This window comes from Oncorhynchus tshawytscha, linkage group LG09, assembly GCF_018296145.1.
Source record: "Oncorhynchus tshawytscha isolate Ot180627B linkage group LG09, Otsh_v2.0, whole genome shotgun sequence".
NCBI classification, from domain to species: domain Eukaryota; kingdom Metazoa; phylum Chordata; class Actinopteri; order Salmoniformes; family Salmonidae; genus Oncorhynchus; species Oncorhynchus tshawytscha.
The window spans coordinates 67,637,788-67,657,202 of NC_056437.1; the positions used below are offsets into that span (position 1 = coordinate 67,637,788).

A 19,415-nucleotide genomic window follows, 5' to 3' on the forward strand; every position below is an offset into this window, starting at 1 on the left:
AGGGGATTGCAGCCTGGCAACATTGTCTTGTAGATGTTGCCACTGCCAGACATTTTCTAAGGGACTTTTAAAATAATGAAACTTGCTCTTAATGCACCATGAAAATGTAAGGAAAACGTCATTTTCATGGAGTTGTGGTTGCCTTGGTGTGACCTTGTTATGAGATGTAGGCTCACGAAATGTCAAGGGGTTTTTCTAAGTGCAGTTCGGTTTTAGTATTAACAGAAGTTTGTCAGTTCGATTGCAGGATGTCACTGTTTAATTTGTACAATAAAAATATGGCATCTACTGTACAAAGTTCTCTGTATTGTATTTGTTTCAAAGTATAACAACTTTTACCATATAACTTGGTTCCTGTGGCGGGATCAAAATCAGCGGAAATTTTAGAGCGCCACCTATTGTTTTCGATAAAACTCAAACTTTCATTAAAACACAAATGCAAGGTAGTGAATTAAAGCTACACTCGTTGTGAATCTAGCCACCAAGTCAGATTTGTAAAATGCTTTTCGGCGAAAGCATGAGAAGCTATTATCTGATAGCATGCACCCCCCCAAAATACCAGACCGTCAACAAAACAACAGATTTTGCGGTAGCCGGCGCTACCCAAAACGCAGAAATAAAATATAAAACATTCATTACCATTGACGAGCTTCTTTCTTGGCACTCCTATATGTCACATAAACATCACAATTGGGTCTTTTTCCCGATTAAATCCGTCATTGTATACCCAAAATGTGATTTGCTGAAGACCGGTCTGATCCAGAAAAATGCCCCTTTACAAGACGCAACGTCACTTTTTAAAATTACAAAAGTTGCCTATATACTTTTACAAATCACTTCAAATTACTTTTCTAAACCAACTTTAGGTATTAATAAACGTTAATAATCTATTAAATTGATCACGGGGCGATCTGTATTCGATAGCAGCAAGTCTTGAAATCATCGTCCATGTTTTCACATTCATAACATCCTGTGGTGAGCCCAAAGAAAGGAAGTGCTTACACGTTACCAAACCAAGGATAAAACCGCCCCTAAATGACAGCACTGGCGACATCGTGTGGAAGCTGTAGGCGTTTACAGGGGATTGCCATGTATTTTCTTCAGCCTTAGACAATACATTGACTGGCGGATGGATATTATTTTTGTGTTTTTGGTGACCAGTTTTTCGAAGGATTTTGACTCCTAAACACGTTATGTTATAGCCACAGACACGATTTAACCAGTTTTAGAGACTTCAGAGTGTTTTCTATACACACACACTTATCATATGCATATACTATATCCCTGGCATGAGTAGCAGGACGCTGAAATGTTGCGCGATTTTTAACAAAAAGCTGCGAAAATTCGCAGCCTCCTTAAATCCTCTTAAAACCTCTCTGGGATATGTGGGACACCAGCGTCCCACCTGGCCAAAAGCCAGGGAAAATGCAGAGCGCCAAATTCAAAGAAATTACTATAAAAATCAAACTTTCATTAAATCACACATGCAAGATAGCAAATTAAAGCTACACTTGTTGTGAATCCAGCCAACATGTCAGATATCAAAAAGGCTTTTTGGAGAAAGGAAACAATGCTATTATCTGAGGATAGCACCATAGTAAACAAAGAGAGAAACCATATTTCAACCCTGCAGGCGCGACACAAAACGCAGAAATAAAAATATAATTCATGCCTTACCTTTGACGAGCTTCTTTTGTTGGCACTCCAATATGTCCCATAAACATCACAAATGGTCCTTTTGTTCGATTAATTCCGTTGATATATATCCAAAATGTCAATTTATTTGGCGCGTTTGATCCAGAAAAACACTGGTTCCAACTTGCTCAACGTGACTACAAAATATCTGTAAAGTTACCTGTAAACTTTGCCAAAACATTTCAAACTACTTTTGTAATACAACTTCAGGTATTTTTTAACGTAAATAATCCATAAAATTGAAGACTGGATGATTTGTGTTCAATACAGGAAGAAAACAACCTGAAGCATGCTTTCTGGTCACACGCCTCTATCTAACAGTACACTTCAAGTGACCCTCGTTCAAGATTGCCGTACTTCTTCATTACACAAAGAAATAACCTCAACCAATTTCTAAAGACTGTTGACATCCAGTGGAAGCGATAGGAACTGCAAGAAGGTCCCTTAGAAATCTGGATTCCCAATGAAATCCCATTGAAAAGATAGGCTGGAAGCAACAAAATGGAGTCATGGTCAGCTCTTCCGAAAGGAAGGTGGGGGAAGGCCTTATAGGCATCGCGGAAGTTAGAAGAACAATGATCCAGGGTTTTACCAGCCAGGGTAGCACAATCGATATGCTGATAGAATTTAGGGAGTCTTGTTTTCAGATTAGCCTTGTTAAAATCCCCAGCTACAATGAATGCAGCCTCAGGATATGTGGTTTCCAGCTTACATAGTCAAATAAAGTTCGTTCAGGGCCATCTGTGTCTGCTTGGGGGGGAATACATGCGGCCGTGATTATTATCGAAGAGAATTCTCTTGGTAGATAATGCGGTCGACATTTGATTGTGAGGAACTCTAAGTCATGTGAACAGAAGGACTTGATTTCCTGTATGTTGTTATGATCACACCACCTCTCATTAATCATAAGTCATACCCCCCGCCCCTCTTCTTACCAGTAAGATGCTTGTTTCTGTCGGCGCGATGCGTGAAGAAACCAGCTGGCTGACTCCGATAGCATGTCTCGTGTGAGCCATGTTTCCGTGAAGCAAAGAACGATAGTCTCTGATGCCTCTCTGGAATGCTACCCTTGCTCGCATTTCATCAACCTTGTTGTCAAGAGACTGGACATTGGCGAGTAGTATTCTCGGGAGCGGTGCGCGATGTGCCCGTCCCCGGAGCCTGACCAGAATACTGCTTTGTCTGCCCCTTTTACAGCGTCGTTGTTTTGGTTCGCCGGCTGGGATTCAATCCATTGTCCTGGGTGGTGGGCAAAACACAGGATCCGCTTCGGGAAAGTCGTATTCCTGGTCGAAATGATGGTGAATTGACGTTGCTCTTATATCCAGTAGTTCCTCCCGACTGTATGTAATAAAACCTAAGATTACCTGGCGTACCAATGTAAGAAATAACACGTAAAAAAAACAAAATATTGCATAGTTTCCTAGGAACGCGAAGCGAGGCAACCTAAAAGGCTGTTACCATAAAAAATATAGGCCTACACATACTAGATTGATGACCATCTATGTAAAAAGTAGATGTGTTGGACATTGAAGTCTTCACGTTTACTTCTTGTCTAACCAAAGTAAAAAATTTACCATGAATAAGTAAAAGTTGTACAAAGGACTACTGTATATGGTTTTCGATTCTCCTGTGCCCGGGAGAGGCAGTGGCTCAAACTACTGCAGGTACATCAGAACTCTCGTAGTGTGGCAGACTATGCAGTAGATTTTTGCACATTGACCACCGAGAGTTCCTGGAATCCGGAGGCTCTTTTTGACACCTTCCGCTAAGACTGTCGGAGGGGATAAAGGATGAGCTCGCAGCTCGGGAAATACCACGGGACCTTGATTCCCTCATCGCCCTTGCAATTAGGATTGATGGGCGCCTACGAGAACACCGGTGTGAGAGGAGGTCGGGTCTTGAGAACATTCATTTCTCTGCTGATGCTGGTGCCCGTCTGAAGGAATGCGGAAATCCCCAAAGTTTGTATTTTCGAGAATAGCCGAAAACACCCGAGTTTCCCAGAGAACCATCGGCGACGGGTGAGTTGGATACTCCTTAGCCCCTGCAACTGGGAAGAGCTAGATTATCGGTTGGGGAATGCTCACATAGGCTGAATTCGAACTGTTGTCTGTACTGTGGAGGGGTGGGACATTATATAGCCACTTGTCCAGTTTAGAAACCCTCTTCTTTAGTGGGTACAAGTACTTTTTTGAGCCAGCTTGAGAGACTAACTTCCATCACCCGTTCACCTTTTTTTGTGATTCTGCTGTGGAGAGACCAGTCTATGTCTCCCCGGGTGCTCATTGACTCTGGGGCTGATGAACATTTTATGGATGCTACCATGGTTTCTAAATTAGGTATTCCCCCTCAACTTCTCTCTGTCTCCATACAAGGGCACTGGACATCATATAGGGTATTAGGAAACCACAGTGAGACCTTACAGTTCCTCCTCATCGATTTCCCCCCCAATGTTCCTGAGTTTTGGGATTTCTTTGGCTTCAGAAACACAATCCTGTTATTGACTGGACCACAAGCTCCATCCTGCAGCAGCACATCCGTGCTTGCGACATTCCCCTCAGGACATAAGCAAAGCCACGGATGTCTCCGTAGTCCCCACTGAGTACCATGACCTCCTGGAGATCTTCATTAAGGCACCGTCCTTATGACTGCACCATTGATCTCCTCCCACCACACCACCTCATGGTCGGCTATATTCTTTTTCCGGCCTGGAGACCAAGGCCATGGAGGAGTACATTGAGGATTCTCTGGCTACTGGAGGCATGCGTCCGTCTGCATCTCCTGCCAGCGCGGGGTTTTTCTTTGTGGAGAAGAAGGACAAGACCCTGCATCCATGCATTGACTACCGGGGTCTGAATGATATAACAATCAAGAATTGTTACCCCCTACCACTCCTCTCCTCGGCTTTCGAACCTCTCCAGGGGGCCAACATTTTTTCCAAACTGGACCTTCGGATGCCAACAGCCTGGTTCGGATACACAAAGGAGATGAGTGGAAGACAGCTTTTAACACAGCCAGCGAACATTATGAGTACCAGGTCATGCCGTTTGGACTCACCAACGCCCCAGCTGTCTTCCAGGCTCTGGTGAACAATGTGCTCAGGGACATGCTAAACCGTTGTGTTCTTCTACCTTGACAAGATCCTGTTTTTTTCCCCCCAGCCTGCCCAAGAACACGTTCTTCATGTCAGAAAAGTCCTTCAGCGCCTCCTGGAGAACCAATTGTTCGTGAAAGCCGAGAAGTGTTAGTTCCATCGCTCTACAATCTCCTTTCTGCGATATGTCATCGCTGACGGAAATGTCCAAATGGATCCTGAAAAAGTGAAAGCAATGGTACAGTGCCCTCAACCTACGTCCAGGGTGCAGTTACAATGTTTCCTGAGGTTTGCTAACTTCTACCGCCATTCCATTCGGGGCTACAGCACGCTGGCGGGCCCCCTCTCTGCACTCACCTCTCCCAAAGTACAGTTCACAGAGCCTTCGTGGACCTGAAGCATCGGTTCACCACAGCACCCACCCGGATCCGTCCCGTCAATTTGTGGTAGAGGTTGATGAACCAGCAATCTGCCCAGGACCAAAAGCTCCAAGTCTGTGCCTTCCTGTCCCATTGTCTCAATCCTGCAGAGAGGAACTACGACGTAGGCAACCGAGATCTCCTGGTGGTCAAGATGGCACTGGAAGAGTGGAGGCACTGGCTGGAAGGAGCAGAACAGCCATTCTTGGTTTGGACCGACCATAAAAAGTGGAATATCTCCATACAGCCAAGCGCCTTAAATTCAGGCAGGCCTGGTGGGCTTTATTGTTTACAAGATTCAACTTCACCATTTCCTACCACCCAGGGTATAAAAATGTGAATCCTGACGCCCTCTCCCGCTTATACAGTTCCTCTGCCACACCCTCGGTCGCTGAAACCATTCTCCCTACCTCAGGCCTTGTAGCTTCAGTGGATTGGGGCATTGAAACCTTGGTCCGCAAGGCACAATGTTCCCAGCCTGAACCTGAAGGGGGCCTGGCTAACCAGTTGTTTGTCTCTAACTCAGTCTAGTCCCGGGTCCTAGAATGGGCTCATTCCTCCAGGCTGACCTGTCATCCAGGTTCCGTCGTACCCTAGCCTTCCTCCGACAATGTTTCTGGTGGCCCACAATGGTTGCTGACGTCTCTTGCCTTCGTCGCCATGTGCACAGTGTGTGCTCAGAACAAGACTACACAGCAAGCTCCTTCTGGCCTCCTTCAGCCCCTGCTTGTCTCTCATCGTCCCTGGTCCCAGATCTCTCTGAACTTTGTCACTGGGCTCCCTCTGTCTGATGGCAACACTGTCATTCTGACAACTGTGGACCCTTTCTCCAAGGCCGCCCATTTCATCCCTCCCCCCAAACTACCCTCTGCCAAAGAGACGGCCCAGGTTATGGTGCAGCACGTCTTCCAGATCCATGGACTCCCAGTGGACATGGTCTCCGACCGGGGTCCTCAGTTCTTGTCTTAGTTTTGGAAGGCATTCTGCACCCTTATTGGGTCATCGGTCAGCCTGTCCTCCGGATTCCATCCTCAATCCAACAACCAGTCGGAGCAAGCTAACCAGTACCTAGAAACCACCCTAAGATGCCTGGTCTCAACCAACCTCACTACCTGGAGCAGACAACTGGTCTGGGTGGAGTATGCCCGGAACACCCTTACCTGTTCAGCCATGGGACTCTCCCCTTTTGAGTGCTCTACGGGGGTATCAGCCTCCACTCTTTCCAGAACAAGAGCAGGAGGTCAACATACCCTCGGTCCAGATGTTGTCTGCTGCTGTAAACGTACCTGGAGAAGTGCTCGGGCGGCACTTCTCAAGACCAACTCCAGGTATCGTCGACAAGCGGACCGCAGCTGGACTCCAGCTCCCCGCTACTGCATTGGGCAGAGGGTATGGCTTTCCACTCGGGACCTGTCCCCCTGTTTCATTGGTTCTTTTCCCATCTCTAGATTCCTTAGTTCCACTGCTGTCTGTCTTGTGTTACCCCGTACCCTCGGCGTTCACCCTACTTTCCATGTGTCTAGGATTAAACGCGTGTCTCACAGCCCATTGTCTTCTGTCTCCAGGCCCATCCTTCCCCCCTGTGTTATCGATGGCCATCCGGCATACAAGGTGAAACGCTTCCTGGGTGTTCGACCACGGGGCAGGGGTTTCCAGTACCTGGTTGACTGGGAGGGTTATGGTTATGGAGGAGAGGTCCTGGGTTCCTGCTAGAGATATCCTGGGGGGAGGCTGCTGTTATGCCCTGATCTGTTTCACCTGTCTTTGTGATTCCCTCCACCTACCTCCAGGTATCGCCTGTTTTCCCCATTAGTCCCAGAGGCATTTATCCCTGTGTTTCCTGTCTCTCTGTGCCAGTTCATCTTGTTTTGCCAAGTCAACCAGCGTTTATCCTAGCTCCTATTTTTCCCAGTCGCTGTTTTTTCCTGGCCCTCCTCCAACATCATCCTGGACTCCGCTGGGACCCTTTCACATGTCCAGGACTTACTGGAGAAGTTGGAGGGAGGAACCCCTCTCCCAAGAGTCACTCTGGGCAAGGCCGTTTCACACAAAATAATTACTGTTCACAGGCATCTCAACTGTCTAAACAAGTGAGAGAATATATTTGCTAACATAACACATTGGTCAAGGTGAACACTTCTCTGGCCTATTTAAGAAAATGGATGTTTTGCGTATGATTATAAAAACACTTGAATACCATACTTGTGTCAATTATCAAATACTATTGTGTTTTTTTAATATGTATGATCATTTTAATTGTTTCCTCTATTACCAAGGCATTAATAAACGCTGTCTTTGTCAGCCATCAAACCACGTAAATCTCTTGTACTTTGTAGTATTATTACCATTCAAATTAAACTGTTGCTGTGTCATATTGTTGCCTTATTCTTACTTCTAGAATGCTTTGAGTAGGGCCTAAATAGAAAAACAGTAGCAGGAATTTTGTAAGAAGCGGAACTCCCAAAACAATAATCTCCTAAATCTCTTCCATCACCAAGAGTCTCTCTTATGGAAAATATTTTTTCCCTGAAAAAATACCTGAGAAACACAGAGAGTAGTCTTGCACTTTTGAAAGACTGTGTGCAGGTTTGTGGACTTTATGAACCTAAACACTGAGATAACATTTAAGTTAGTTGATAATCAAAGGGTCAGTCGAGGTAAAGGCCTCGAAATTCAGCAAATTACTAAATTCCTCAAGTTGTCAAATAAACAGAAGTTTATCAAATAGCCTAGAATTTAACAAATAGAGGCAGGCCAGTGATCAGGTTTGTCATTAATCTCAATTGCCCAGACGATGAGCTACGCACAAGCCAAGCATTGAGCATGTAATCAGAGCCCCGTGACAAAGCACACATTCCCATAGCTGAGGCCATCTCCCACAGGGCAGGCAGCACAACATCGCCTCTGTGCAGAGTTTGACCCAGGCAGGATTCAGATGGGCACACGGAAACACACAGAGAGAACTGGGTACAGTGTTATCCATCTCTCACATGGGTACATCGGATGATGGCATGATCCTTCTCCATGGCACATGCCCCAGGACATGGCACATATTCATTGTGCAACACATTCCAGGTCTAACTACATACTGTACAGTTGAATCATAGTTGTAATATGGTATAAATAAGAGCAAACTGATTTATACAAACACCCTTTTGGAGTTTGATTACTGTTGTTACTGTACTCCCCACTGATATAGATTTACACTAGAGAGATTTTGCAATGATTCCTATGTCAAAGATGTGAATAATATTTATTGGTCTGATGTGTGTAATGAGGAACACCCGGACGCTGCTCTTGAAGCATTTATGAAACTGCTTCTTCCAGTTACTGATAGGCAATCCCCATGGATAGATGATAAAATGAAAAACTGTATGGGTGAGAGGGATGAGGCAAAGGGAATAGTGTCACGTTCTGACCTTAGTTCTTTTGTTTTGTCTTTATTTTAGTATGGTCAGGGCGTGAGTTGGGTGGGTTGTCTATGTTAGTTTTTCTATGATTTTCTATTTCTGTGTTTGGCCTGGTATGGTTCTCAATCAGAGGCAGCTGTCAATCGTTGACCCTGATTGAGAACCATATTTAGGTAGCCTGTTTTCTATTGTGTTTGGTGGGTGTTTATTTTCTGTTTTCTGTGTCTGTGTGTTCCACACGGAACTGTTTCAGTTTTCGTTTCTGTCTTTCTATTTGTTATTTTATAGTTTTGTGTTCAGTGATTTTGTTCATTAAAACATGATGAACACGTACCACGCTGCATATTGGTCCGATCTCTCATACTCCTCGTCAGAGGAGGACGAATCCCGTTACAAATAGCAAATAAGTCTGACGAGGCAGCAGACTGGTAAACATACAGTAAATTGAGAAATCACATAACTAAACAAAAATAAACTAGACTATGGAAGAAAGATTAATGATATATAAAAGAATGATAGTAAAAACCTCTGGAGTACTTCAAATTAAATTATAGACAAAAAGCAAACTTTGCTCCATCCTTCATTGAGGCAGATGGCTTGTTCATAACAAAACCCTTTGATATTGCCAACCACTTCAATAAGTTGTTATTGTTGACAAGATTAGCAAACTTAGGTATGATATGCAAACTACAAATGCTGAAAAGAAGGGCACCAAAGAAATGTCTGCAGCATTGAAGGTCACAGTGGCCACCATCATTCTTAAATGGAAGAAGTTTGGAACTACCAAGACTCTTCCTAGAGCTGGCCGCCCAGCAATCGGGGGAGAAGGGCCTTCGTCGGAGAGATGACCAAGAACACAATGGATACTCTGATAGAGTTCTAGAGTTGCTCTGTGAAGATGGGAGAACCTTTATGGTAGAGTGGCCAAGTAGAAGGCACTCCTCAGTAAAAGGAACATGATAGCCCGCTTGGAGTTTGCAAACAAGGCACCTAAAAGGACTCAGACCATGAGAAGCAAGATGCTCTGGTCTTATGAAACTAAGATTTAACTCTTTGGCCTGAATGCCAAGCGTCACATCTTGAGGAAATCTGGTATCATCCCTATGGTGAAGCATGGTGATGGCAGCATCATGCCGTGGGGATATTTTTCAGCTGCAGGGAATGGGAGACTGGTCAGGTTCGAGGGAAAGATGAATGGAACAAAATACAGAGAGATCCTTGATGAAAATCTTCTTCAGAGCGCTCAGGACCTAAGACTGGGGCAAAGGTTCACCTTCCAACAGGAAAACAACCCCAAGCACACAGCCAAGACAATGCAAGAGTGGCTTCGGGATAAGTCTTTGAATGTCCTTGAGAGTTCCAGCCAGAACCCAGACTTGAACCCAATCGAACATCTCTTTAAAGACCTGATAATAGCTGTGCTGCAACACTCCCCATCCAACCTGACAGAGCTTGAGAGGTTCTGCAGAGAAGAATGGGAGAAACTCCCAAAATACAGGTGTGCCAAGCTTGTACTGTCATACTGTCATACCCAAAAAGACTCGAGGCTGTAATCGCTGCCAAAGGTGCTTCAACAAAGTTCAGAGTAAAGGGTCTGAATGTGATTTTTCCATTTTTATAAATGTGCTAAAATAAAATGTTTTTTTGCTTTGTCATTATGGGGTACTGTGTGTAAATTGATGGGGGGGCAAAACAATTTAAACAATTTTAGAATAAGGCTGTGACGTAACAAAATGTGGAAAAAGCCAACGGGTCTGAATACTTTCAGAATGCACTGTAGGTAAATTGCAGTTGGTCCTGAACAATGCAGCACATATCGCACTTAGATGTACACGGAGGGAAAGTGTCAGTAACATGCATTTCAGTCTCTCCTGGCTCAAAGTTGAGGAGATATTGATTGCATCACTTTTAGTCTTTGTGCAAGGTATTGATGTGTTGAAGGTACCGAACTGTCTGTTCAAGCAGTTGGCACACAGTTCTAGTAGTCATCGGTACAACACAAAACATGCAACCAGAGGTCTCCTTAAAGTCCCCAGGTCCAGAACAGAGGCTGAGAAACACAGTATTAAATAGAGACATGACTACATGGAACTCTCTGCCACCCTTGGTAACTCAAGATAACAATATATTTTTTTTATAAAAGAACACCTTCCTGCACAAAGGGGACTGTGAAGAGACAGTCTTTTTATATATATCTTGTGTTGTAATTTGCGCTGTACTATGAATTAGACCTACATAGTGTGTGTATGTACTGATATGTAGGCCATAGCCTATTTCAGTCCTTGACTAAAAATGTTCTGTACTTGGTAGTATGCCATGTTTCATGTGGACCCCAGGAAGAGTAGCTGATGCTTTTGCAGCGGCTAATGGGGATCCTAATAAACAACTAATTGTATGTATAACAATAGAAGAAAAGTGATATTATACACAGGGACTCCCTCTACGGGTGATTTGTTGGACATGCAGGGGTGGAAGTGAAGTTGCCTGCATAAAATGGGTCAGAAATAACACTAAACATGCAATATTGCATAATGTTATTTTTCCAAGAAATGTGCAGATTTTGATAAATAACTGGAAATCATGATCTATTCAGTGTCATAATTGTGTGGAAAAAGTGGAACAACAGACTTGAAATCAAAATTGTACACGTTTACAGTTCTACAAATGACCTACAGAATGAAGTGCCAATGAAAGCCAATGAAGGCTCATACTGGCATCAGTGCATGCATCAAATTGCATAATAGTTCAGAGAAGGGTTGCCATGTTCCTAGTTTTCCTGTAAAATTAGGCAACTTTGAAAAGGATGCCGCTGGTGAAAATGTATTGGTCACTAGTTGCTGGGTTTTGGCCACCATGGCAATTTATTAAAAATATACATTTTACTGTGACCTGCTGCTGCTGACTATCAGGCAGTGAGGGAGCCTATTTCTGAGTGAGTGAGTGAGTGAGTGAGTGAGAGTGGTGGGGAAAGAGCAGCAAGAGTGCACGTCATGGAGACACCTATTTCCAACCTCTTTTCCATAAAACATTAACGTGCTAAAACTGATGTGCATCAACAAATAATGACGACAAAGCACAGGACAACTACTTTAGGTGCTCTAGAGCACATTAGATAAATTTGCTCGGGGGTGGTTTAAACTGCATTCTTATGTCGACGTTGCTTATTGAAAACCATATCAAGTGAAGGATTTTTTGCCAGCTCAGCTCTTGGGTCTCGAGCGCTAAGTGGACATTTGAAATGGAAGTTATGGAACTGGGAAAAGTCCACAATGAAAGTGACAATGACACACTGCATCTATTAGTCATCAATTAGCCTATTCATTTACATGTCTATGTATGCTACTGTAGCCTACCATTTTATACATAAATATGTTAAATATAAATATAAAATATAAATATAATTACAATATCACTGGAATCACTGCAAATGTAGCCTACCTTGAGTTGGCAAACTGATTTAATCAATAGCCTATAACTTCAGTTTATTGTTGTTGTAGACTTGTGTTATTAGATCTTGTTCCAAGATGGCATAGGACGTGTGTTTTGTCTTGTCCCGTTCCGTGTATATATCGTTTTCTAAGTATATATTTTAATCTCACTTTCCATCTACGGACCGAATATACTCTCCTGCAACCAGTCTCACCCAATGAGGTAAGGATCTGCTATTTTTATACTTTACCGGAACCGGAACCCCCTTCAGCAGCTAGCCAGCTAACTAGCTAGTAGTCAGTTAGACGCTGCTAGCGGTCCTCACCATTAACTCGGACATCAGCCAGCCTCAACCCGGTCAATTCCTGCCAGTCTGCACAGCGCGATATCAACCCAGAGCATATCGGACTGCTTTTTCTCCACCACAACTCCGGATTCCTACCACAAGCTCTGAACCTTTACACCAGATTATCGCAGCTAGCTAGCTGCTATCCGAGTGGCTACTCCTGGCTAACGTCTCTGTCCCAAAGCAAGCACCAGTTAGCCTGGAGCTAGCCTCGAGCTAGGCCCGTCTCCCAGCTAGCCAAAGATGTCCACCAGACAATTACTTTGCCAATTGGCCTGGACCCTTTCCTGCCGACACAGAGCCCCACCAATCCATCACGACTGGTCTGCCGACGTAACCGTCCGAAGTGGTCTCAACAGGCTCTTCTGTTGCAACGTCGCCGGATGCCCATGTGCTAGCCCCGGCCCGCTAGCTGTCTGAATCGCTGTGTCTCCAGCTCGCCTAGCATAGCAGCGATTACGAAATTGTCTCCCTGACTCATCTTGTGCTACTCATTGGACCCTATGATCACTTGGCTACACATGCCTCTCACAAATGTTAATATGCCTTGTATATTGCTGTTTTGGTTAGTGATTATTGTCTTATTTCACTGTAGAGCCCCTAGCCCTGCCCAATATGATAGCCCTTTTGTTCCACCCCCTACACATGCGGTGAACTCACCTGGCTTAACTGGTGCCTCTAGAGACAAAACCTCTCTCATCGTCACTCAACGCCTAGGTTTACATCCACTGTACTCACATCCTACCATACCCTTATGTGTACATTATGCCTTGAATCTATTCTTCTGTGGCCAGAAATCTGCTCCTTTTTACTCTCTGTTCCAAATACACTAGACGACCAGTTCTTATAGCCTTTAGCTGTACCTTTATCCTACTCCTCCTCTGTTCCTCTGGTGATGTAGAGGTTAACCTAGGCCATACAGACCCCAGTACCACTCCCATTCCCCAGGCACTCTCATTTGTTGACTTCTGTAACAGTAAAAGCCTTGGTTTCATGCATGTTAACATTAGAAGCCTCCTCCCTAAGTTTGTTTTATTCACTGCTTTAGGACACTCCAACCCTGATGTCCTAGCCGTGTCTGAATCATGGTTTAGGAAGGCCACCAAAAATCCTGAAATTTCCATCCCTAACTATAACATCTTCCGACAAGATAGAACTGCCAAATGGGGCGGAGTTGTAATCTACTGCAGAGATAGCCTGCAGAGTTCTGTCATACTATCCAGGTCGGTGCCCAAACAATTCGAGCTTCTACTTTAAAAAATCCACCTTTCCAGAAACAAGTCTCTCATAATTGCCGCTTGTTATAGAATGCCTTCAGCCTCCAGCTGTGCCCTGGACACCATATGTGAATTGATTGCCCCCCCAACTATCTTCAGAGTTTCTACTGTTAGGTGACCTAAATTGGGATATGCTTAACACACCGGCCGTCCTACAATCTAAGATAGATGCTCTCAATCTCACACAAATTATTAAGGAACCTACCAGGTACAACCCTAAATCCGTAACCATGGGTACCCTCTTAAATATCATCCTGACCAACTTGCCCTCTAAATACACCTCTGCTGTCTTCAACCAGGATACAGCAATCCCTGCCTCATTGCCTGCGTGCGGAATGGGTCCGCGGTCAAACGACCACCCCTCATCATTGTCAAACGCTCCCTAAAACACTTCAGCTAGCAGGCCTTTCTAATCGACCTGGTCCGGGTTTCCTGGACCATCTCGTCAGTAGAGGATGCCTGGTTGCTCTTTAAAAGTGCTTTCCTCGCCATCTTAAATAAGCATGCCCTATTCAAAAAATGTAGAACTAAGAAGAGATATAGGCTTTGGTTCACCAAAGACTCGACTGCCCTTAACCAGCACAAAAACATCCTGTGGCGTTCTGCATTCGCATCGAATAGCCCCCGCGATATGCAACTTTTCAGGGAAGTCAGGAACCATATACTCAGTCAGTTAGGAAAGCTAAGGCTAGCTTTTTCAAACAGCAATTTGCATCCTGTGGCACTAATTCCAAAAAGTTTTGGGACACTAATGTCCATGTAGAACAAGAGAACCTTCTCCCAGCTGCCCACTGCACTGAGGCTAGGAAACACTGTCACCACTGATAAATCTACGATAATCGATAATATCAATACGCATTTTTCTACGGGCTGGCCTTGCTTTTCACCTGGCTACCCCTACCCCGGCCAACAGCTCAGCACCCCCTGCAGAAACTTGCCAAAGCCCCCCTCCCGCTTCTCCTTCACCCAAATCCAGACAGCTGATGTTATGAAAGGGCTGAAATATCTGGATCCCTACAAATCAGCTGGGCTAGATAATCTGGACCCTCTCTTCCTAAAATTATCCGCCGAAACTGTTGCAACCCCTATTACTAGCCTCCACCTCTCATATCGTCCGAGATCCCCAAAGATTGGAAAGCTGCCGTGGTCATCCCCCTTTTCAAAAGGGGGAGACACTCTAGACCCAAACTGTTATAGACCTATATCCATCCTGCCTTGCCTTCTAAAATCTTTTAAATCTTTGAAAGCCAAGTTACCAAACAGATCGCTGACCATTTCGAATCCCACCGTACCTTCTCCACTATGCAATCTGGTTTCCGAGCTAGTCATAGGTGCACCTCAGCCACGCTCAAGGTCCTAAACGATATCATAACCACCACCAATCACCGCATTCTTATCGGCAGACTCAACAGCCTTGGTTTCTCAAATGACTGTCTCACCTGGTTTACCAACTACTTCTCAGACAGAGTTCATTGTGTCAAATTGGAGGGCCTGTTGTCCGGACCTCTGGCAGTCTCTATGGGGGTGCCACAGGGTTCAATTCCCGGGCCGACTCTTTCTGTATATATATATATATATATATATATATATATATCAATAATGTCGCTCTTGATGCTGGGGATTCTCTGATCCACCTCTACGCAGACGACACCATTCTGTATACATCTAGCACTTCTTTGGACACTGTTAACAAACCTCCAGACGAGCTTCAATGGCATTCAACACTCCTTCCGTGGCCTCCAACTGCTCTTAAATGCAAGCAAAACTAAATGTATGCTCTTCAACCAACAGCATTTCTCACCTTGAAATCACCTCACTATTCATGTTGAGTAAATTACTGTCAACTTGAATTAAGCAAGCTGCTAAATTGTTCATTTTACATCTTGCCTCTTTCATTTTATATCTGGCACAAACAGCAGTCAAAACTTTGGACCCACTTACTCATTCCAGGGGTTTTCCGAGTGGCGTGCCGTGGGCCTGGGGCCTGGGCCTTCAGTGAGGTCCTACACAGTCCCACCCGAATTAATCCACCTCTTATTACCATCATTATGATGCCATGGCTCTAGACACTATACATTTAGACAGAAACGCAGTATAACCAGGTGTTGCGTCACCTTGAAATTAACATTTTTATTCAGAGAATTGCAGGGGAAGAGTACAATACCTTTTCATTGTGCAGCTCCCGTTGCCCTGCGCGCTTGTTCGTTGAGCTATAGATCCACTCGGGTGTCCCCAAAAGTTTTCAAAAGCACCATTGCTTGTAAGTGCCCAGCCGTACTTTGGTGTCTCGTTGCTGCCTTGGTTAGACAACTCAAGTTTGCAAAGCCAGTGTGGCTCCAAACACCAAATCGATCACTTGCAAATAATAGGCATTCCCAGCAGTACAGTTTGCAGTGCTTCTCGGAGCCTGTGAGCCATTGATAGCGCTCGTAGTTGGAACTTTGAAAGTGGCGAACGAACCCCTTTCCCGCCTGTGACTGGCTTTGTAGCGTTGGCGTTGGGCGACCTCTCCTGACAATGTCTAACTTTGAAAAGTTTGAAAAGTTTGTCTTGAGAATGGCGTTATAATTATATCCTCGACCAAATCGATATCTTCTCCTTCCGCCATTGTGGGTTGAAAAAACAGCTTAGTAGTACGCAAATTATTTTTTTTATCAAATTCAGTTTCCTAGTTCTGAGGTTCTGCATAGACCTGCCCATATAGGACCTGCCTCTCAATATTGGTAATCCAATCAAAAGACGTGCACGCACTACGCCTGCTAGCTGGCTCCTGTGTAACACTGGAGCCAGCCAGCAGGCGTACAATAGCCAACTCTAAAGCTGATTGGTTGACACTAAATTTTCATTTCCATTCACTTTAAGCTACAAGCGCCCGCACTGTTGATCCTGAAGGCCTGAGGGCAGATTTTAGACCCCTGGCAACACATGATGGCTGAATATGATTGGATAAAATATCTAACATAAAGACCAGCCCTCCAAATCTCAACCTGGGGCTGGAAGCAGTGCAACCAAGAGGAAAGCTATGAAATGAAGAGTATAACTCTTACTCTGGGGAATAATTTAATACATATTTGTGGGAAAATATATTTAAAAAAAAATTATATTCTGATGATGTTTAGGCCAGCAGAGAAGGCCTTGCTGGCCCTGACGGCCCACCACTGGGTTTTCCTTATTTTTAAAATCTTTTCTACATTGTAGAATTAATAGTGAAGACGTGTGCAAAGCTGTCATCAAGGCAAAGGGTGGCTACTTTGAAGAATCTCAATAGAAAATATATTTTGATTTGTTTCACACTTTTTTGGTTACTCCATGATTCCATGTGTTAGTTTATAGTTTTGACGTCTTCACTATTATTCTACAACCTAGAAAATAGTAACATCTAGAAAAACCCTTGAATGAGTAGGTGTGTCCAAACTTTACAGTGGTAATGTATATGAAAATATACAAAGGTATCATTGATAGCAAAACTTTTTACTGGTACTGTAATAATGGCACAATTGTCAGAAAAGTGTAAAAAGGCGAATTATATTTTCTCTTGCGACATATTCCAATTCTTTATTAGTCACATTATTTTGCAAGTATTATTATTTTGATGGAAAACCGAATTATGCTTCTGAAGTTTTTAGAAGTTAAATCGATATTCCTTCTTCGCTCGATAACGTTGTGGGGGAAATGGGTTTATTGGCTAAATGTGGCAACTCCCTTCTTCCTGGGACTACTTTTCAGGCCTTATGAGCGGGTTTTGAGTCGTCAATAATACAGGTTTTGAGTCGTCATTAGCCAGATTTTGATTAGGACCTGGCAACCCTGATTCAGAGTCCAAGATAAGGATAATCATGGCGGCGCAAACCCGGGCGCTTGTTTCAGCCAAATGGCTTGCAGATGCGATAAAAAGCAACCTTATTGGACCGAATCTTCGAATTCTGGATACGTCCTGGTATCTAGCGAAATTAAAACGCGATGCAAATGCGGAATTTAACCAACAGCACATACCTGGAACTTCGTTCTTTGATATTGACAAATGCTCTGACAAAACTTCCTCGATTGACCATATACTCCCAACTGCAAACTACTTTGCAGAGTATGTAGGGGGTTTAGGTATAGGAAACGATACACATGTAGTAGTGTACGATACCAGCGATTTTGGGTCATACAGCGCACCCCGAGTGTGGTGGATGTTCCGATTATTTGGGCACAATTCTGTATCGGTCCTGGACGGGGGTATGAAGAACTGGCTGGCCGAAGGGCATCCGGTCACTGCAGAATACACCAAGCCAGAACGTGCGGACTTCAAGGCGACCGCCAATCATTCTTGGGTCAAGTCGTATGAAGATGTGCTGAAAAACATCGAGACGAAACAGGTGCAAGTGATTGACGCAAGATCCGCCGGCAGGTTCCGGGGAACCGAACCAGAACCAAGAGATGGTCAGTGGGAGCATATGCAAAGATTTATTTTGGCCTCCTAGAATTGATTACATTTGATGTTATTATACATTTTTGCTAATATGATTTTTAAAATGTTAGGACATCATATTTTGCCCAATTATTACAACAACAAAAAAAATCTCGCCTTCCCTCTTTCTCTATCCCCCTCTCTTTATTGCTCTCCTTATATTTTTTTTCCCTCTCACACACAGACATTGAACCTGGCCACATTCCTGGTACTATCAACATGCCTTTTGCCAAGTTCATGGATGCCTCAGGCAAGGAGTTGGAGCTTGAAGTGCTGGCAAAAATGTTCCAGGAGTCAGGGGTGGACTTGGAGAAACCTTTCTGGGTAACCTGTGGGTCAGGGGTCACTGCATGCCACGTGGTTCTGGCTGCTCACCTGCTGGGACATTCAGGGTCAGTGTCTGTGTATGACGGGTCATGGTCTGAATGGTTCAAAAGGGCTGCCCCGGAGCATGTCATCTCTGAGGGAAAGGGGAAGCAAGTGTGATGTGGAGAGACGAGTAGAGATGAGCATTAAGGAAAATACTGTTGAATGAGTTGCTGATTAAAAGCAGGGAGGGGACACTATGAATCACAAAGGAAGCTACAGATTCCACAAAATATGGAGGTTTTTACTGATTTTGACTGAAGATTTTTGCTGAGTTGGATGAATGTGTCATTGCGAAAGAGGTCACCGTTCAAGAGTCCATGAATACAGTATGCCTATGTTTATATTCAAGATGTCCAATAAAGGTGTTACAAACTATGCTATTTTAATCTATTAATAAAGATTAGAAGGATGGAATGTTTGAGGTATTTGGGTTAGAATTGGACTATGGTTGTTGTATGTATGCTCCTACTTAGGGGATTGCAGCCTGGCAACATTGTCTTGTAGATGTTGCCACTGCCAGACATTTTCCAAGGGGCTTTTAAAATAATGAAACTTGCTCTTAATGCACCATGAAAATGTAAGGAAAATATAATTTTCATGTAGTTGTAGTTGCCTTGGTGTGACCTTATGAGATGTAGACCCACGAAATGTCAAGGGATTTTTCTTAGTGCAGTTCGGTTTTAGTATTAACAGAAGTTTCTGTCAGTTTGATTGCAGGATGTCACTTTTTGTTTAATTTGTACAATAAAAATATGCCATCTACTGTACAAGGTAATCTGTATTGTATTTTTTTTTGAAGTATAACCACTTTTACCATATATACAGTAGTCCTTTGTACAACTTTTACTTATTCAGGGTCAATTTTTAACTTTGGTTAGACAAGAAGTAAATGTGAAGACTTCAATGTCCAACGTGTCTAC

The 19,415-nt window shown here is 43.9% G+C and overlaps 1 protein-coding gene across 1 annotated transcript; it reads left to right on the forward strand.

Annotated features, from left to right (window-relative positions):
* The first annotated feature begins 17,458 nt into the window (after positions 1–17,458).
* On the forward strand, positions 17,459–19,262 carry LOC112258487 (3-mercaptopyruvate sulfurtransferase). Its single transcript, XM_024432887.2, has 2 exons — positions 17,459–18,098; positions 18,311–19,262. Exons 1-2 carry the CDS (start codon positions 17,510–17,512, stop codon positions 18,610–18,612), a joined length of 891 nt encoding a protein of 296 aa, XP_024288655.2. The 5' UTR covers positions 17,459–17,509; the 3' UTR covers positions 18,613–19,262.
* The last annotated feature ends 153 nt before the right edge of the window (positions 19,263–19,415 follow it).